The sequence below is a fragment of the Oncorhynchus masou genome, chromosome 23, assembly GCF_036934945.1.
Source record: "Oncorhynchus masou masou isolate Uvic2021 chromosome 23, UVic_Omas_1.1, whole genome shotgun sequence".
Lineage (NCBI taxonomy): Eukaryota > Metazoa > Chordata > Actinopteri > Salmoniformes > Salmonidae > Oncorhynchus > Oncorhynchus masou.
The window spans coordinates 49,224,355-49,246,643 of NC_088234.1; the positions used below are offsets into that span (position 1 = coordinate 49,224,355).

The 22,289-nt window shown below is 41.8% G+C and overlaps 1 protein-coding gene across 1 annotated transcript; it reads right to left on the minus strand.

Annotated features, from left to right (window-relative positions):
- Positions 1-80: 80 nt before the first annotated feature.
- Positions 81-22,100, minus strand: LOC135510985 (sphingolipid delta(4)-desaturase DES1-like). The gene is made up of 3 exons (XM_064932382.1): positions 21,491-22,100; positions 3,131-3,873; positions 81-2,217 (listed from the first exon to the last, which is right to left on the minus strand). The coding sequence occupies exons 1-3, from the start codon at positions 21,570-21,572 to the stop codon at positions 2,071-2,073; spliced, it is 972 nt and encodes a 323-aa protein (XP_064788454.1). The 5' UTR covers positions 21,573-22,100; the 3' UTR covers positions 81-2,070.
- Positions 22,101-22,289: the final 189 nt, after the last annotated feature.

Sequence of the window (22,289 nt, forward strand, 5' to 3'; positions counted from 1 at the left end):
TAGCCTATACCCAATAGATCGGACCTGCTATTCCATTTGACAGGACCTTATAGTTAACCATCAAAAAGGATGAGACAAAACAAGGTCAATTAGTTTAATAAAATCATATTGGATGCAGTTATGCAATCATGACTCTTGCTGCAGAATATTCCAAATTAAAATGTTTGAGTTGAGAATATAAACATTTATTTCACCCTTAGCATGAGTTCAGTTTGTTTAATACTGATGTAGATGTAACCAACAACCCCTCTACCTTGTTTCAGAGGCCCCCTGAATCGCAAATCAACCCTAGGTACATCTGTAATAGATTGGATAAGTGTGGCCATATCGAATAGACCTAATTTCCCTCCACACCTATCAGAGGGCAAGATGGAACTATAACCATTCCAGGTCTACATGGAGAGTATAAGGGTCAATTTGTGATTCAGCACCAATGTCAGCAAGTTTCCAATCCACTTTGGACAATATCTATCCACATCATGGTTTGGCTATGTGATACACCAATTGGCTTTCTCTCCCTCAGTGGTAGCTACTTTAAAGTGACATATTTGAAAGGCTTTCAAACTCAATGACTAAGGGTGTGGCCCGGTTCTTGAGGTCAATCATCTTAAAATAAGCTATTTTGTCTCACAAATTAGGCTACTTACGTCATTGCAAATGTTAAGGACACAATTGGAAATAATCAAGACTTTGAGAATCTAGTGGAATTGTAACAACAATCATACTGTACATGGAACAAATGACAGACTTAAGAGTTACTCTTACCTAGATTTGGTTTCAATTAATTTGGCCTTTGATTGGGTTTCCATAAGAGACTGTCAGAATAGTGATTGTTGAAAGACTCATTGTCTAAAAACAAAATTTGCTTTAACATTCAGTAGATTTTCGATGTGCATTTTGAGTTTTTATAAAAGGAGAACCCTCACACTTAAGTCCTGACAAGTTGGTGTTTAGAGCATACATAAGCTAGAGGCTAGTCCTTTTGTATTTCCACCATCTGACAAGATATGAACGCAGCATCTGCATTACAGTAATTTACACATTTAAGGCCACATTGTCTTTCCATAAAAGGGCAAACATAAATTAAACAAAACAAGTGAATGTTTGATCTAATACCATTTTTTCTCCCCCTTGTGTCAAATTAAATGTAAAATTGGAGCAATAACTGATTCAGACAATCAGCTATTGAACAGAGGTGTTGGCAAGCACAATACAAAATGACACTCCAATCTAAAAAGAGCTAAAATAAGCTCAACTTTAGCCAATATGTTCATTCTACACACACTGTGATATGGTAAGTGTAGTAGTCTACAAGAAAGGACAGAACTTAATATTTTACGAGTGAAATGAGAACATAACATTTCTAGCATGGAATTTGCAACTCGCCTCAGTAGACACGTAAGAGAAGTGATAAGCTAGGCTTCTCAACCCCCCAAAGCAGCAAAAAACTGTTTAGGTGGCCTGATCTCCTAACTGGTGCAAGAGTATCCTCCACCCTTTCCAATAAAACTTTTTCACAATAAGATATGGTTGTATATTGCTACACCGCTTTCAAAGAGATTAAATAAAACTGATCATAAAATAAACTATACAAACAGGATCTCAAATATTCAACACATTCAGCAACTGATGCTGAACTCCTAAGTAATCTAGAGTTAAATTCTTCATATAAATTAAAAATAAAAATTTGTGAATAGAAAAATATTCAGACTTGCCGTCATCCCTATTACAGGTTTCTAAAATGACCACAACTGCAATAAATGGGCTTTTCAGGAAAAACAAATAGGAGAAATGACAATCTTGTGCAATAAGGACTAATTGGAATGCAAGCAGTAATGGTTGTAATTCTGCTAGAGAAGACTATATAACCATGTTCCATCACCCCTTTCAGTTGTTCCTGAGGAGGAAAACATTAACACATACATGTCACACATACTGTCCACAGACACTACACATTCTGTTCAAATGTCTATTAATATGCAAAAGCTGTTAAGTCTTGGTGGTTAATTGGGGCTGGTGTCAATTTACTTCAGTTTTTTTGTTAGAGTACGAGAGAGGGAGGGGAAGGATTTACTCCAGCTTGACATCTCCCTTTAGCCTCCTCTTCACACGAGAGTAGGGGCTGAGCCGGTCGTCCATAATGAAGTCATACAGGACCTTCACCCATGATGTGTACTGGGGCAGGTCATCGTAGTACTCCGATGCGATTTTCTTCACCTAGGTGAAGGGAGAAAACAAACTGTCTTCAGCATAAAGCTGCAATATGTGCCTTTTTGGGTCGACTAGACAAAATCCACATAAATTGAGTTCTAGAGCTGTCATTCTCAATGAAAGCAAGTCTAATTAGGTAAATTTGTTCTGTCTGTGCTATTTCTATGCTGCCCATTCTTAAATGTAGTTTTTGCATCTTTTACTTTCGGTTTTGTACAGCTGCTTTAAACAGCTGAAAATACAATATTTTCGGTTATATAAAATATATTTCAGTGATTTAGATGGTACAGGGATTCTCTACACAATGACTGCTTGTTTTGTCACAAACTGAAATTAGGAAAACTATTAGAATTTTTTGCAACAAGGAGATGGTGGGGTGATTGATATATATTGCATCGTCAAGTGTTTCTCTAAGTTCCAATCAAAGCAAAATTGCAGCGTCCTGAATCAGAAGAATACTCAATGCAACAGTTTTCCCCACAAACCAACATATAGGCTAGACGTTCTTTGTACAATGGTAATCTTTTAAATCATTTACATCTCCAAACATAGAATGTGCAATGAAATAGAGCTAGAGGTTAAAGTCAAATGCTTTTCTGCTGAGCCTAGACGTTGGAACAGTCTGCCTAAACATATTTGGAGGAATATGGTTGTTTTACAGATATCCTTATTTTTATTACCCTTTTCTTTATTACTTAACCTGTTTCACCATGTACTTCTGGCTGCAAATGTAAGCTGTATACAAATAAAAGTTCATTACTAAGCACTTCATTACATTAAAGGAGCTATGGAACTGTCTGCCCCTGCCCCCAAATACCAATTGCCTATTGTTTATTTAACAGTTAGAATGCTAAAATTGGTTTGATAACATGTCTTTCCTCTCCATAAAGCCCCAATGTTTTCAACAGCTATACCGTACCAGAGGTAGCCTACGTCCTGGGATGCTGGGGAAGTCGTGGTGCTCGTTGTGGTAGCCCACGTTGAAGGTGAGCAGGTTGAGGGAGCCATAGTACGAGTATGTCTCATGGCCCTTGAGGAACATGTAGTGCTCAGCGATGAAGTGTCCAGAGATGGGGTGCAAGCCCATCCCCAGCAAGGAACCTGCCATCATGTACACCACAGGCTTGGCTCCACACAGCCAGTAGAGGGCCACATTGAAGGACAGCTGCACAGCCACGTTGGCCACCTCCAGCCTGGTGATGGGCTTGGGGTTGATGCAGAGAGGGCGGATGGCGTAGAACAGAGGCTGAAGGATGATCCAGACAAACTTACGGAAGCGTGTGCAGAAGAACCAGCCCTCAAATTCAGTGGGGATGTCCACGTCCACGCCATCTCCTCCCAGGTAGCGGTGGTGGTCCAGGTGGTAGCGCTTAAAGGAGGCAGAATACGGCAGCCCGATGGGCAGGTTGGCAAACATGGCAAACCAGCGGTTCCACATGGCCCTGCTGTTGCCAAACGCTGTGTTGTGGGAGATCTCATGGATGGCCAGAGTCATGGAGTGGTTGATACAGCTGCCAAAGGCATAAGTCCAGAACAAGACCCATTTCCAGTCTAGGTCTTTGACCAGATAGAATGCTAAAAACTGGATGAGTACCATCATGCAAACAATCCACTTCAGCCTGGGATCAGGCCCCATTAGGGTCTTTATTTCGGGGTACTTTGCTGTTAGAGAAGAGAAAGAATACCATTTTGGTTAATTTATTTTTAAAACGGAGCCTACTTATTTGACAAAGCACTAATCAAAAAAACACTGATACACAACTCCTTACGTCATGTCATTCTAATTCATAACTTTAAATTGTTACAATCATAATATAAAGACTATCAGCCATTTCCTACAATTTGTAATTGTTTGCAAGCCCTCAAGCCCTAGAGCTTTGCATCATTGCTACTTCTGTCAAATGGTCCCTTAAAAAGCTCAGTCAGGACAGGCCCAGAGGTACCAAACTGTCAACCACAAGCACCATTAATAAAAAAGTGCCTGCAGGAATAGTCTGGCAATTGCCATTCAAAACAGCACTAAATTATACTGGTATCTTATTTGACTGGCAGCCACATCAGGACGTGAGACCACAATGATTCATGTACTTTTAAAGAATAAGGGCAATGCAAATAAGATTACCAAATCCACCCTCAATTTGCAAATAAATCAGTCTGCAAGTCACAATTTACATTTTGTGACAATGTCATGTCACCTTGAGAACTTATCTTAAATCTCTCCTGACTAAAAAGTAACCTAATGTGCACAATGGGTGGTTTCAGGTTAGGCCAAGGTCCACTAGGGCCCAGCCAATGAGTGACAAAATCAAAGAAGATGGTTTGGCCTACAGCATGATCAAAGTTATCACCTAGTATCAAAATAATGAAATGCCTCTCCGCTAGTATCAAAGTCTTGTAAGTCACTGTAGGCCTAGAGTAATTATTGCCAACTACATTAAGCGGGCTAATTGGCCTTCAAATGACATAGGCCTGAAAAACATGCCATATTCATGAGAACAAACCATACAGGAGGTCAAGTCTGGGACATGGGTGGAAGGTTGATGCAGGCCTATCAGGTTATGTACCACCTAACTAGAATTTCACCAATATGGGTTAAGGTAAGCAACACCAAAAAAACTGTCATCCTTATTACCATCTTGATTTCTCAGCCGATGGAGAATGGGTGAAATGTGGAACTTACCACCCTCTCTTCCAAACCAGTTAGACAAGTTTTGGACGGGGCCCCCCCGAGTGGCGCAGCAAAGTTTGCTGCTTCAGTGTCTTTAGATAGTTTTGTGAGATGTTACTGTGGAATACTGAAGTATAATTACAAGCATTTCATAAGTGTCAAAGGTTTTATTGACAATTACATGAAGTTGATGCAAAGAGTCAATATTTGCAGTGTTGACCCTTCTTTCTCAAGACCTCTGCAATCCGCCCTGGCATGCTGTCAATTAACTTATAGACCACATCTTGACTGATGGCAGCCCATTCTTGCATAATCAATGCTTGGAGTTTGTCAGAATTTGTGGGTTTTTGTGTGTCCACCCGCCTCTTGAGGAATACCCACAAGTTTTCAATGGGATTAAGGTCTGGGGAGTTTCCTGGCCATGGACCCAAAATATCAATGTTTTGTTCACCGAGCCACTTAGTTATCACTTCTGCCTTATGGCAAGGTGCTCCATCATGCTGGAAAAGGCTTTGTTCGTCACCAAACTGTTCTTGGATGGTTGGGAGAAGTTGCTCTCTGAGGATTTGTTGGTACCATTCTTTATTCATGGCTGTGTTTCTTAGGCAAAATTGTGAGTGAGCCCACTCCCTTGGCTGAGAAGCAACCCCACACATGAATGGTCTCAGGATGCTTTACTGTTGGCATGACACAGAACTGATGGTAGCGCTCACCTTGTCTTCTCTGGACAAGCTTTTTTCCGGATGCCCCAAACAATCGGAAAGGGGATTCATCAGAGAAAATGACTTTACCCCAGTCCTCAGCAGTCCAATCCCTGTACCTTTTGTAGAATATCAGTCTGTCCCTGGATGTTTTTCCTGGAGAGAAGTGGCTTCTTTGCTGCCCTTCTTGACACCAGGCCATCCTACAAAAGTCTTTGCCTCACTGTGTGTGCAGATGCACTCACACCTGCCTGCTGCCATTCCTGAGCAAGCTCTGTACTGGTGGTGCCCCGATCCCGCAGCTGAATCAACTTTAGGAGACTGTCCTGGCGCTTGCTGGACTTTCTTGGGCGCCCTGAAGCCTTCTTCACAACAATTGAACCGCTCTCCTTGAAGTTCTTGATGATCCGATAAATGGTTGATTTAGGTGCAATCTTACTGGCAGCAATATCCTTGCCCGTGAAGCCCTTTTTGTACAAAGCAATGATGACGGCACGCGTTTCCTTCCAGGTAACCATGGTTGACAGAGGAAGAACAATGATTCCAAGCACCACCCTCCTTTTGAAGCTTCCAGTCTGTTATTCGAACTCCATCAGCATGACAGAGCGATCTCCAGCCTTGTCAACACTCACACCTGTGTTAACGAGAGAATCACTGACATGATGTCAGCTGGTCCTTTTGTGGCAGGGCTGAAATGCAGTGGAAATGTTTTTTTTGGGGGCATTCAGTTAATTTGCATGGCAAAGAGGGACTTTGCAATTCATCTGATGACTCTTCATAACATTCTAGAGTATATGCAAATTGCCATCATCCAAACTGAGGCAGCAGACTGTGAAAATTAATATTTGTGTCATTCTCAAAACTTTTGTCCATGACTGTACAGCAGCACCAGGAGGCACAGAGGGACACTGCTAGTTACTACTGTTGAGACGGGGTGGATACTGGCTAGTATTGCAGTCTGGTGATGTATTTTAGGGTTTATCAGTGTTGTTGTCCCCTATATTAACTGCAGTCCTTATGGCTTCGCCTTCTCAATAAGTAATACAACAATACAAACCTAAGCACTCTTGAAATATGAATAAAAGCACAGTATGATTTCCTAGAAGTGAAAATGAAGCTGTTTCCCAGCACTGGCAGAAATAGCCCTAAGGTAAATATTTTGTAAATGTGGCTCTGTTTTGTCTTGGAGATTCCTCAAATTTCTCACACATTCTCTCTCCCCGGAGGAATTGTGAATTCCCAGATCTGGTCAGGTGAACAGGTAAAGCAGATTTCATAATCATTACTCCAGAAGTGAAAACAAAACTTGGTTTCCTAGGAACTGTCAGAAATAGCCCTATGGTAAATATTTTGCAAATATGGCTCTGTTTTGTCTTGGCGACTACTCAGATTTCTCGCAGATTCTCTCTCCCCAGAGGAATTGTGAATTCCCAAGAAGTGGTCAGGTGAATAGGTTAGCGAGAAATAGTGGTGTAAATGCTTATGCGCAAATATTTATATAATAACCATCATATTGAAGTAAACTTCAGAGTCACACGATGATATGTTGTGTGGATGCAGTTGATTAGGCTACAGCTGAAATAAGTTATGATGAACTTCACAGGGTGGGGAAAGTGTTACGTATTTTATCTAACGGGTGTTATCCATAAATCTAAATTACATTGCACAACCTTCAATGTTATGTCATAATTACGTAAAATTCTGGCAAATTAGTTTGCAACGAGCCAGGTTGCCCAAACTGTTGCATATACGCTGACTCTTTATTTTAATTAAATATGCAGGTTTAAAAATATATACTTCTGTGTATTGATTTTAAGAAAGGCATTGATGTTTATGAATAGGTATATTCTTGCAACGATTGTGCTTTTTTCACAAATGCGCTTTTGTTAAATCATTCCCCGTTTGGTGAAGTTGGCTGTCTTTGTTAGGAAGAAATAGTCTTCACACAGTTCGCAACGAGCCAGGCGGCCCAAACTGCTGCATATACCCTGACTCTGTTGCACAGAACGCAAGAGAAGTGACACAATTTCCCTAGTTAAAATAAATTAATGTTAGCAGGCAATATTAACTAAATATGCAGGTTTAAAAATATATACTTGTGTATTGATTTTAAGAAAGGTGTTGATGGTAATGGTTAGGTACACATTGGTGCAACGACAGTGCTTTTTTCGCGAATGCGCTTGTTAAAAGTCTGGAGCTGTCATTTTGTGACTGATGCTTGTAAACGTGTTGATTGCTAGGCATACAAATAAGATTATTTCTTGATGCATTTGAAACGAGGTCTGGGTGTGGCCGCAATCGGACTAGATCTTGCACAACTCTTGGCGAAATGCATTGCTCGACTGCCGTGAGGGTGATAAGCACAATATCGTTTGTGAACTGTATCCCCCCATGTGTCCATTATAACATTCAATTTATAGCATTAATTCTTATAGCATTCATTCTTATAGCATTCATTCTTACAATTAATTATCAGTTCTAAACATATTGTTCTCCTCCATGCTGCCTGCAGCGTGATCTACTTTCCTTTGTGCATATATAACAGACAGTTGTTGGTCGGAGCATGTCTCATTGGAGCCGCTGAGCCGAGAAGTGTGCAATTGCGACCCGCAATTTGGGCGTTCATGCATGTGGGCATTCCCTTTATCTGCAGGAACCCCTCCTTATACTTCCAGGCGGGTGAGCTCCAGTACAGTAGGTGGCATTAATGCACAATAACGGTGGATGCCAGCCGCCAATAAGCCCCACAGAAGAAGCGGTGACAACAGTAGCTAGCTAGTTGTACACCGGTAAATAGTGCCTTTTGCCCCCGCCTGTCGGGCTCACTTTTCCTGCAGGTCTGTTAACAACGGCAGGTGTTCGGCAGGCAGGAGCAAAGGACACTGTGTGCTAGCTTAGCTGGCTAGTCCTAAGCAGAACTCCGGTACACAACACTCTGACCATTTTACTCGCCCTAGCAGAGCTGGTTAGGCAGTTTGTGTTAACCAAAGCGTTGGTGACTAACTGTGCTGCTGGAAACAATTTAATTGCTTTTTTTTGTTGTTGCCTATGTTTATTGTGTGACGACCCTCCCACTCTGTCTGCCGTATTCTCTCTTTGTTCTTGTTTCCTTATTAGGATGCCAGTGGGCGGAGTTGGGAGGGTCGTCAGGTACATGGGAAACACCTGGGCCCGGTGTGTCCCAGGATAAATACACCACTTCCCCATTCATGGAAGAGACTCTCTCCATGCAGACACCTTTACAGATTTTGTTGTGTATTTTGGTGGCCCTTTTGGTTGTTTGCATTGGCACCTTTCAACACCCTGCATTATCACATTTATGCATGCAAAACACTCACTTACACTACTGATTACACACACCATTGTATATTGTACTTAGTTTACTTTATTTAATAAATATATGTTTTGTTACTCCTGATCTCCACGTTGTCTCCCTTTTGTTACGGGCTTTGAGCCGGTTCGTGACAAGTGGGAGCTCATCCGGGATCTTTGAACGTATTGGTTTGGGAGAACGTGGCGGTAATGTTAAATTCTGTATGTGTTTGGTTTGCATATTTTGTTTTGAGTTTGATAGGCCCAGTATTGGTTGCCTTTGTTGTTTTGGTTTGTGTGCTGCAGTTGGAGTTTAATGGTTAGTTTCCAGGCCCTGCCCAGCCTGGAAACTCTTCTTCTACTTTCTGTCGGGACATTGGTCTGAGGATGTGAGTAAATCGGTTGTGTACCTTGGTGGGAGATTTGGGTAGGGTAGTGGAACTTGCTACCCGGAGCTATAGCCTTTTTCCCCTGATAGGCTTAGCGACGTTTCATTTTTGGAATATGTTGGGCATGGATAATGTTTTTTTGTGTGGTGTCTGGACTGAGCAGGTGTCTCGGGGCACATCCGTGGCTTGGTAGAATTTGCCAGCATGCTGGGGAGTTTTATTTCCTTGCCAGCGGGCTACAGTGTGTAAATACCCACCGCAAATCCGCACAAAGACTAGGGTTGAGTTATTGTAGGTTTTGGGGAAGCTCCGTATCTCATCTCTTCTGTGGTGCTCAGGGTGATTGTCATTTCTCTGGGTGTGGTCTGATGTGCTCAGCAGAGGGGTTGAGCAAGATTATTTACTTGTGACTATGGCGTCTTCTGTAGATGAGTTCATTCGCTTTCCATTAGAGGAACTGTTTAGAATTATGTACTAAAGAACAGCTGTTGAAGATCGCTGAACACTACATAGTTGAATGATTGAAAATAGCAGAGGCCGGTATGTTGTTCTGGGGTTATTGTTGGTCCCCAGTTTTATGGGGGGGAGATGTGACGACCCTCCCACTGTCTGCCGTATTCTCTCGTTTGTTTATTAGGATGCCGATGGGTGGAGTTAGGAGGGTCGTCAGCTACATGGGAAACACCTGGGCCCGGTGTGTCCCAGGATAAATACACCACTTCCCCATTCATGGAAGAGACTCTCTCCACACAGACACATTTACAGATTTTGTATCTTGGTGGTTTTTGGTTTTGCTTTGGCACCTTTCAACACCCTGCATTATCACATTCATGCATGCAAAACACTCACTTACTCTACTGATTACACACACACACACACACACACAACCATTGTATATTGTACTTAGTTTACTTTATTAAATAAATATGTTTTGTTACTCCTGTGACGACCCTCCCATTCTGTCTGTCGTATTCTGTCTTTGTTCTTGTTTCCTTATTAGGATGCCGGTGGGCGGAGTTGGGGAGGGTCGTCAGCGACATGGGAAACACCTGGGCCAGGTGTGTCCCAGAATAAATGGACCTCTTCCACATTCATGGAGACTCTCTCCATGCAGACACCTTTGTAGATTGTGTTGTGGTTCTTGGTGGCCTTTTGTTTGTTTGCATTGGCACCTTTCAAGACCTTGCATTATCACATTCATGCATGCAAAACACATTACTGATTACACACACCATTGTATATTTTCCTTAGTTGCTTTGGTTAATAAATATATATTTTGTTACTCCTTATCTCCACGTTGTCTCCCTTTGTTATGGGCTTTGAGCCGGTTCGTGACTATTGACACCGGCCAAATTCAACGGGCCATATTCAGAGCTCGTAAAATTAATTATTCTGCACTCAGACGAGAGTGCTCTGAAATCAGAGTAGATGGCCAGAGCGAATTTACGAAAGCACCCGAATGTCCATTGAGGACGCACTCCGACTAAACCATTTAGCTAAGCTAAGAATGACAGTCAAACATTGGGTAGTTAAGAGCCTATAGTTAATATTTGCAATCAAATATTTTGTAATAGAGCGCAAAACTCTATGCATTTTATTCCCCAATTTATTTGAATACAAAACTCAAATTAAATTTTGCATCAACCACCCTCCATTTGGCCATTTTTTTGAGTGTCAGTTTGGCTACAACCAATACGGTTCAGCCTTTCTTTCAGACAAAAAGGAAGTCATAGTGGACACCGAAGGACTGTGCAATGATGGCATCTCAGGTAAGCAGCACTGGGCGTTCTTCCGTCCAACTTTTACATAGCTCCTACGATTCAGTGTCGGTTCATAACATTGTACTACATTGTAGCGGTATTTATTAGAGAGGGGTAAAGAAAGATTTTGTTCGGGCACCAGGCAGGTATTAACCATGCCAAAAGGAAAAGAGTAGAATAGAGAGAGTACCACTACCAGACCCACATACATCAGCAGAAGAGACTGCCTAGAGTGTAGCCTGTTTACCAGATAGCCAGTGGAGAGAAGAGAATACACACCATATAAAACCCACATCACAGCACAGGGGTAACCCCAACAAGAATACCTCATACAATAATACTAATACAGGCAGAGCAATTAAACAGCAACTTCATACAAGAACGAACCCAGTCAGAGGATTTGCAATAATCTGTATTATTTTCTAGTGGATGAGTGCAGAGGGTATGAATGTGGGGGGTGTTCATCGACACAACAAAGGCCTTAAAAATGTCCACAGTCTTCTCGGCCACATGTCATTAGTACACCTCACCTCAATACAGTTCACATAACAATACACAACCTGCAAGCAACCTCCCTTTTAACTAAAATGTCCATCAAAATACTTCTGGCAGGGCAATAATAGTCCAGCTCTAATGAACTTCAATGGGAAGTGCATTTGAAAAATAGAGAGTCTGTTGCAGGGTAAAGCACTGGAACGAGAGGGAAGAGAAAGAGAGAGAAAGAGAAATCTTAGCTGTGGTCTTCAGGCCTGCCGGTGTACGGTCTGACTGTCCGATGGTTTGTATGTTAAAGCTTCGCAACAATGTTGCTACTAATCCATGCGATCCATAACGGGCGCGGTCCCAAACAAAAACAACCACGATCTAAAGTGATCACAACGATGATTGAGTTAAATACTTTATAAACTACAAACGCTGAAAACAAACAACTTCTGCAGCACAGCACACACAATCAAACTGTCGCGCCAGCCAAGAGCCCCTCCCCAAAGAGCTGAATGAGCTCTCTTTATCTCCTCCTTCCTTACTGCTCACGTGCTCTTAAAGTGGCAGTGCACGGTGAAGGCTCCGTGCAGATTTCGCCTCAACATTACATACATACCGTAGAATGATAAATCATGCAATTAAAGCATTTAGCTACGAATGCCTATTCTAGCCATTTTCAATTGAATGAATCTAACTTTCTTTCATGGCAACTCATAAGCAGGCCATGTCGTCGTTGTTTCATAGTCAATATATAATCATATTTCATGACAGTGTGACGGTTAGCTTTGTTTACAGAAGGATGAAAGAACAATGTCTGTCAGGGAATGCTATTCTGATGTCAGATGAGTTATACCAGAAAGTCAGCGCCACTAAGGCAAGGATGCCCCATGGGGGCTTTAGAATGGTCAAAGGAAGTCTCAATAGGCGAAGAGTCTTTGCAGCGTGTAGATGGTGCAGGTATCATTGCCAGAATGATCAAGCTTCGTTACATTGCTGGGCAAAAATACTCTGCACCCGTCTCTCGTCCACATTGATACAAATCATAAATTGATAAGGTACTAAGATGTATAATGTCTCCAAATCTAAAAAGTTAACTTTTTCATTCTTAGACAAATTTTCAATGTATGAAACTTGAGTGTTTCTTCAACTGGTAATACATAAATAATGAAGCAGGTTAATAGGTTAAACATTTCACTTTTAATTCCAATGCTTTTTTAAGATACAACTGGTAAGTATATTATTTTGTATACATATTTCCCCATCCCCTAATGAACAACCACAATACCAGTCTGGTGTTAAGCTTTGTGCTGTATTGACGTATCCTGAAAATGACATTGCTGCTTTAGATTGAACAGTCATCTCAGTTATTGTTTTCATATCTACAAAAAAAAAAGAAGCTATTTTCTTTACTTTCAGAGTGCGAGCTGATCAAGGGGTGAAATGTAGATAATGCCAGATGTTCACTGTCTGAGGATCAGGCCATGGAAGCTTTATTGCTGGGAAAAGAGTCCATAATCAGAGGTAATTAAACTGGTCGGTGTTCTTTTTCCTCTCTTCCTGTCTTGTTGTACATGGAACCTGTCTCACGTGCACAGTTTGGAGGAAGAAGGATACCTTGCCCTGTCGAATTCTATCCACTTCTTCTATGTGGGATATGTGTTCCTACCTCGTCTGCGGGTAGATCTGCAACATTTCAGAGTTAGAATAATACCCTCTGTACTTAGAGGCAAACCTGACACCTCACCAGCTGTGGCATATCAGAATGCTCCAAACACCTGTGCACATTGTTTTTGCCTTAGCACTATACAGCTGATTCAAATGATCAAGTCAAGCTTCAAGTGGTATTTATGCCTAATAATGACATTATCTTCCATTGTTTGTCTGCATGTGTCTGTTTTTCAGCATAAAGTACTCTAACCACATAGTGTGGACACCAAGTGAGACCACACACACACTTCATTACTCTCCCCCTTCTCCCTAAACCCTCTAGGTTATATCAGCTGTGTCGGTGAACCCCTCCCTCATCTGAACTGGCTGACAGAGGGCACAACATGATCATAGGTTAGAGATCAGGAAGCATTATTAAAGAGGTGTTTTACATTGAAAAACAACTGTTTCTCGTCTGCAGTTATGTTTTGATGTGAGTTCAGAAAGCCAGTCCCATCAGCCACCTCACCCGCTCTGAAGATAACCTTCGGTCCAACTGGGGGCAGAAAGCTGGTTAGGAGACACCGATAGACGAACTGAGAGAATATTCGGGTAGCACTGTAATTCATTAATCATATACTGTCTGCCTCTGTTCGTACCTCTTTCCCTTCTATACCTCTCTCCCCACCTCATCTTTCTTCTACATTTTATAATGCACACCACATGTGCATTGAAGTACAGATTGAACTTTATTTATAACATCTGGATAATGAACTCCTTTCAATAAAGCGTCTCACATTCTCCACTGGTTGAAATTAAGTATCTCATTGAAATACTATCCTGTGTCCTCAGATTAATGCAGATGAAGGGTTAGATATGCATAGTTTTTTGAAGTGTACATGCAAACACAGCAAAAAATGGAGTTTGATACGACTAAAAAAGAATCTCAGATTCCTACCTGAACCACACCTTTATTTGCCAAGGAAGAGTACATGATCATTGAATATATTCAATGTACAGGCTACAATATGGGGTTCTCATTAACGCCATTAAGACTTGAAAGGGATACAACTACGATAGCTGAGGATCATTGGTATGAATATTAGTTCAGAACCTAACGTTTTACACAGATCGGCTACATACTGTAGCTAGCTACACAGCCATAGTTATTTTTATCCTCCACTACACAATAAGCAAGTAAATAGTTAGCTAGCTATGTTACTTCAGCTGCATTGCAAGGAAAACTTACACAATTGTACATTCAATTTGCAGTAAATGCTTTAGCTAGCTCGATTCTCTACAACCACTGTTTCCCAAGACGACAGCCTCTTTTGCTGGTTCTCAGGAGTCCCTAAAACATTAAACACGGATTACAATGTCATACTGTACTCGTGTCATAACACCAGCTAGCTGGCTAATATTAGCTAGTCAGTTAATTGCGATTTAGCAAGTTTTTGTAAATGAACTTCAACAAAAAAATATGCACAATCATTTGTCTCTACATTAACGAACATATTCCTCTCAATTGTACATTTTTAGCTTGACTCGTTATGACAATTACATTTGCTTCCCCCGTAATGTTTTGTCTGCCAACTTTGTTGAAAACCACCAGGGACAGGTGGCTAGTGTCAAATTCATCCTTGGAAATCACTCGATATGATTGGTCATATAAAAACCTTGGGACCCAAATGCATAACGAGTGCTCTAACTCCCCCTTGTGGTGGTCTGGAGCAATGACGCTGGGTACCGCTAAACCCCGTGGTGTATGCTCGCAACTTTAAAAAGGAGGAACCACTGTTGTACAAAGTGTCAACACAGACCGAACAATGTGCCAGATATTTCACTGGATGAATAAATTTGTAGTATCCGGTTGGCGTTTCCACTCACTACCAAATATGGACATGAAATGTGGCCAGCAGTGGGAGAAGGCTGGAGAGAAATTGATGTTGGTCAACATTCTGCTAATTTTCTCATTGATTAAACATTTGTTCTCCATACACTTTGTTTCCAAAACTAGAATCTGTAAAAAACAGAGTGCATTTTTTAGACTTTACCCTTTGCCAAAGTTAATTTTATTTTTTTAGGTGTACAAGGGCAAATTGTACATTCACACTTCAGAGTAGGCGTGCCTAACAGAAATATGCAAATAAATGCTAGAACGTGCCAATCAGACCTCACTAGCTTGAGCTTGGCTCTGCACACTATGATTAATTTGCTCCCATTGGAAATGACTGGCTCTGGTCTATCTTGGGTTCGTTATAAAAAAAAAAATCCTTGGCATTGGACCGGTAGACAGTTTCCTCCGGTACACTGGAGGCGGGAGCGACACCGTGTGCTTGCTATCTAGCAAGCTAGCACAGTGTCGCAGCCTCCCGCCTGGTGTGCTAGCGGGAGGCAGGTGCGACCAGTATATAATTGTCTTTCGCCCTGCCTGTCGGGAACCGTTTTCCCCGCAGTTCTGTTGACCTCTAGGGTAAGGAGCTGCATTCGGAATTTTGGATGAAAAGCATGTCCAAATTAAACCGCCTGCTACTCGGGCCTAGATGATATGCATATAACTGGTAGATTTGGATAGAAAACTCTAAAGTTTCCAAAACTGTTAAAATAGTGTCTGAGTATAACAGAAATTATTTGGCAGGCAAAAACCTGAGAAAAATCTATTCAGGAAGTAGTTTGTAGTTTTTTTTTTGTAGTTTTCTATTCAATGCCATTACAGTATCCAGTGACTTAGGACTCAATTTGCTGTTCCTATGCCTTCCACTAGATGTCAACGGTCTTTAGAAATTGTTTCAGGCTTGTATTCTTATAAATATCTGAATAAGTGGACCCTGACGCGTCACAGAGCTTTTTCATGCGCAATCCCGAGAGAGTGCATTTCTTGTTTACCTTTTATATTGAATACGTTATTGTCCGGTTGAAATATTATAGATCATTTAGGCTAAAAACAACCCGAGGATTGAATATAAACATTGTTTGACATATTTCTATGAACTTTACGGATACAATTTGGATTTTGTGTCTGCCTGTGACTGCATTTGAGCCTGTGGATTACTGAAGAAAACGCGCAAACAAAACTGAGGTTTTTGGATATAAAGAGACTTTATCAAACAAAAGGAACATTGAGGAAATTAATGTCTTCTGAGTGCCAGCATATGAAGATCATCAAAGGTAAGGGATTAATTTTCTCTCCATTTCTGAGTTTTGCAACGCTTCTGCTTGGCTGGTTACTGTTTGTAATAACTTGTCAACTGGGCTATGTTCTCAAATAATTGTATGGTATGCTTTCGCCATTAAGCATTTTTTAAATCTGACACCGTGGTTGGATTCACAAGAAGTTAATCTTTAAAATCTATGTAAAATATGTTTTGTTTTCTGAATTTTTATAATGAGTATTTCTGTATTTGAATTTGGCGCTCTGCAATCTCACTGGATGTTGGCCAGATGGGATGCTAGCATCCCACATACCCTAGAGAGGTTAATGACGGTGAGGACAGGTGTTCGGCAGGTGAGAGTGAAGGACACAGAATATTGGTGTCACTCCTGCTAGCAAGCAAGGAGGACTTCGGGAGGTGGGTGCGAAAACTCAGTTTTATTTCCCTTTTTTCCAACAAAAAAAAATGTGTCACAACCATGAAGATGTCGAACTCTACTGAATGCCTAAATGAAGGAACACCCCGAATTGCAGAACGCAGTTGCACACTATTGGCTAAGCCGGAGAAGTGTGTATCAATCCTATTATATAGGATTCATAGCGACCAGTATTGGGAATTTTCCAGCACGTGTGACATCTTAAGAGTAAAATAAGTGCACTCTATGTGTGTGTCTAGGTCATTAGGCACCATTAGACATGCACCTGTCTTTGGAGTGGGCATGTCTGTTTATTTTTGTACCATTGCTATGGCATAATGTTTCTAAGCCCTAATGGGAAACCAAGCTAAAATTAGTGCAAGGCAAAAAGATAATGGTGGCTAAATGCCAGAAGGGATGAATCGTTATCATAAAGAGGAGTTACTATGTGTGTGACGTAAGGATGAAACCTATATAAAAAGGTGTTTGCCAAGGCTGGAAAGGGAGTTGCTTCATGAACCTGCTCAGCTTCTGTTACTTTGTAATAAAGTCTATTTGAACTCACAAGCTCCAATTTGAGAAATATTATTGACTGAATAATTTCATGACACCAGCAGGTCAAAAGGAACGACTGAAATTAACGAGACACTCAGAAAAAACTAAAATTGTAGTTAAAGAACGAAGCAGTTAAACGTTGGCATGGTGCTTTCCATCTCGTGGTCACTAACTTTCCAGATGTAACTATTATTTTCAAACATTATCCTCATCACCATTTTTCAACCCTAAACTTTCAACTTGTGCTGAATTCCAGCACAATTCGGATATTACACACGTCAGTGTTTCTGCAGAAAAAATTGTTACGTATGAGTTTCATAAAGGCCTGGTTACTTATGTAGTAATAAGGTATCTGTTTTACATTTTTGCAAAAATTTCTAACCCTGTTTTCGCTTTGTCATTATGGGGTATTGTGTGTAGATGAGGGGGAAAAAACAATTGAATCAATTTTAGAATAAGGCTGTAACATAACAAAATGTGGAAAAAGTCAAGGGGTCTGAATACTTTCCAAATGCACTGTACTTGAGGCACTGTTCGTTCAGATAGGAGAGAAGGGCCATAGCCTGTTGCACACTGCAACATCACCCACCTTTGAAACCATTTAACCATAAACATAATTGTCATCATTGTCATTTTATTGAACATGTTCCAACCATAGGAATGTTAAGGGGATTCTTTTATAAACACTTCCTCGTATGCCATTGAAACCAGTATCTCTCTCATGTTCTCAAATTTATTTTATTATCCAGCAGCCAAGGATACAATCCTAGTCATATTAACAACCCATGTTTGTTGTTGCGTCATTAGATCCTCCCCACTTTTAAAGAATATTTTCATCTCTGTCATAATATGTAACCACTTGCAAGGACACCGTCTACCGGTCGCCCCTTGCTAGCTAGTACACACTGAGGTAGAGTGAACTTCGCCCCCGCCTCCCTCCCACTGTGTACCGGAGAGAACCGTGCTTGACAGGCGGGAAACCAGTGCCCGACCAGTGGGAGCGAAGGACTCTCTACCCCGGTGTGTACTAGCTATAGCTAGCTAACGTTGTTCCCCACCCACCTCTTCTTGTGGGATTTATCGGAAAAGCTGACGACTCTATTTTGTTGCTCCCTGCCTATAGACAGAGACTAAAACAGGAAGCTCCCGCGCTCAGTTCTGTTCAACGTTGGTCCGACTAATCTGATTCCACGCTTGAAGATTGCTTCGATCACGTGGATTGGGATATGTTCCGCATTGCGTCAAACATTGACGAATACGCTGATTCGGTGAGCGAGTTTATTAGCAAGTGCATCGGCGATGTCGTACCCACAGCAACGATTAAAACATTTCCAAACCAGAAACCGTGGATTGATGACAGCTTTCGCGCGAAACTGAAAGCGTGAACCACTGCTTTTAACCAGGGTAAGGTGACCGGAAACATGACCGAATACAAACAGTGTAGCTATTCCCTCCGCAAGGCAATCAAACAAGCTAAGCATCAGACAAAGTAGAGTCACAATTCAACAGCTCAGACACAAGAGGTATGTGGCAGGGTCTACAGTCAATCACGGATTACAAAAAGAAAACCAGCCCCATTGCGGACCAGGATGTCTTGCTCCCTGACAGACGAAACAACTTCTTTGCTCACTTTGAGGACAATAGAGTGCCACTGACACGACCCGTTACCAAACCTGTGGACTCACCTTTACTGCAGCCGACGTGAGTAAAACATTTAAACGTGTTAACCCTCGCAAGGCTGTAGGCCCAGACGGCATCCCCAGCCGCGTCCTCAGAGCTTGCGCAGAGCAGTTGGCTGATGTGTTTACGGACATATTCAATCAATCCTTATCCCAATCAAGTCTTATCCCAGTAGCACTCACTTCCGTCATCATGAAGTGCTTTGAGAGACGAGTCAAGGACCATATCACCTCCACCCTACCTGACACCCTAGACCCACTCCAATTTGCTTACCGCCCCAATAGGTCCATCTCAACCACACTGCCCTTACCCATCTGGACAAGAGGAATACCTATGTGAGAATGCTGTTCATCGACTACAGTTCCAAGCTCGTCATCAAGCTCGAGACCCTGGGTCTCGACCCCGCCCTGTGCAACTGGGTACTGGACTTCCTGACGGGCCAACCCCAGGTGGTTAGGGTAAGTAACAACATCTCCACCCCGCTGATCCTCAACACTGGGGCCCCACAAGGGTGCGTTCTGAGCCCTCTCCTGTACTCCCTGTTCACTCATGACTGCGTGGCCATGCACGCCTCCAACACAATCATCAAGTTTGCAGACAACACTACAGTGGTAGGCTTGATTCCCAACAACGACGAGACGGCCTACAGGGAGGAGGTGAAGGCCCTCGGAGTGTGGTGTCAAGAAAATAACCTCACACTCAATGTGAACAAAACAAAGGAGATGATCGTAGACTTCAGGAAAAAGAAGAGGGAGCACCCCCCTATTCACATCGACGGAACAGTAGTGGAGAGGGTAGTAAGTTTTATGTTCCTCGGCGTACACATCACGGACAAACTGAATTGGTCCACCCACACAGACAGCGTGGTGAAGAAGGCGCAGCAGCGCCTCTTCAACCTCAGGACGCTGAAGAAATTTGGCTCGTCACCAAAAGCACTCACAAACTTTTACAGATGCACAATCGAGAGCATCACCGCCTGGTACGGAAAACTGCTCCGCCCACAACCGTAAGGCTCTCCAGAGGGTAGTGAGGTCTGCACAACACATCACCGGGGGCAAACTACCTGCCCTCCAGGACACCTACACCACCCGATGTCCCAGGAAGGCCATAAAGATAATCAAGGACAACAACCAACCAAGCCACTGCCTGTTCACCCCGCTGTACTGTCCTCATCCAGAAGGCGAGGTCAGTACAGGTGCATCAAAGCAGGAACCGAGAGACTGAAAAACAGCTTCTATCTCAAGGCCATCAGACTGTTAAACAGGCACCACTAACATTGAGTGGCTGCAGCCAACATGCTGACTCAACTCCAGCCACTTTAATAATGGAAAAATTCATGTAAAAAAATGTATCAAGAACCACTTTAAAACAATGTTACTTAATATAATGTTTACATACCCTACATTACTCATCTCATATGTATATGCTGTACTTTATACCATCTACTGCATCTTGCCATCTTTATGTAATACATGAATCACTAGCCACTTTTATATGTTTACATACATTACTCATCGCATATGTATATACTGTACTCTATACCATCTACTGCATCTTGCCTATGCCGTCCTGTACCATCACTCATTGATATTTGTATGTACATATTCTTCATCCTTTACACTTGTGTGTATAAGGTAGTTGTGAAATTGTTAGGTTAGATTACTCGTTGGTTATTACTGCATTGTCGAACTAGAAGCACACGAATTTCGCTACACTCGCATTAACATCCGCTAACCATGTCTATGTGACAAATTAAAACTGATTTGATTTATCAGTGGTTGGTGTGGGATTCTGTATTTTACATTATAGCCATTACCATATATATATGATTACATATTATCTGATGTTGGTTGTGTGAGGTGTCTGCATTTGTGCACTGGAGCATCATTATGAGATTAAACAACTGCTTGTTTAATCCAATGTTATGGTGCATTACGGCCATCTACTGTACTAGAGCGCCTCCCGCCTATGTACTGAGTCATACCTTTATAATGGACGATATAAGTATAAAGAGGGGTTCCTGTAGAATCGTTTTACATAATAATTGGTCTGGCTAGCTAGCTAGCTAGATGACGAATAGTGTAGGTAACAACAGGAATGGTTGCAAATAGATCAGATGCTATCCAACTCTCCTCTCCCTGCCTGCCTCACAAGGAAACTAGCCAGCCACCCATACGAAAAATGTATGTACGCATGACTAAGTCGCTTTGGATAAAAGTGTCTGTTCAATGGCATATATTATTATAGTTATATATTATTTAGCTATCTATCTATCATTAGCTAGATAATTATATATTAGTCCGTGGCTGCAGTGAGCAACTACTAGTTACATAGCATATCTGAAAGGGGATTATAGTTAGTTAGCTAGCCAACTTTAGCTAGTTAGCAGCCAGCTTTGAGGAAAGACAAGAGGAACACTTATAGCTAACAAGCGAAATAATTCATGACCAGCAATACAAACTGACAAGCTAATGTTAGCTTCTATTGCGGTCTATGAGGGGAAAGGAAAATACTCACCCAAAATGTCTTTCCTCCTGTCTGCGTGTGGCTGATCTGTATAAACCCATTCGTAATCCTCACGAGGGACACGGTTCCCCATATTTATTTGGTGTAAGTAACAGGTAATGAATCTCAAACCATTTATATTACTAGCTAAAAGTTTTAAATTGACTCCAACTTCTCAGTTACCTAACGGACTCAAGCTACCCTGCCTGGTGTCAACGCAGGATCTGATTGAAATAGAGATCGCATACCCCGATCTGCGTCACAAACAAACGTTTTGGATGCTGATTCGCAGATTCTCTCACATAGTGCGCTCAGAGCACACGTTGGAAGCTACCGTCGACGAGTAGGGTTGATCCGAGCGTTCTGACCTCACAACAACGGTAGTCAAGCAAGCTAACTGGCCAAATTTGGCTAGTTACTTCCAGATACAAATGAAAGAACACCTCACTCTGACCATTTTACTCGCCCTAGCATAGGTGGTTAGGATGTTTTCATGTTGTCTAGAGCGTTGGTGACTGTAGTAGATGTGAGTTTGAATTCCATGAAAATAGATATCATTGTGGGTGCGGCAGAACGGTTCCTGGGACTGAAATAATTCTCTGCGGAGGAGTTGCATGGAGTATTGTCACAAGTCGTACCACCCTCTGAGGTCCTATAGCCTGAGAAGGGAGATATAGAGATTTGAAGGAATACGTGGGAGTTTTGGGGTTTAGGTTTTGTCAATGTGGTGTTTATTGTTTTATTTTAGGTGGATTAAATTAGATGGTTATTTTTAGCTTTTTTTCAACCCAGTCCAGTTGGTGGCAGTAAT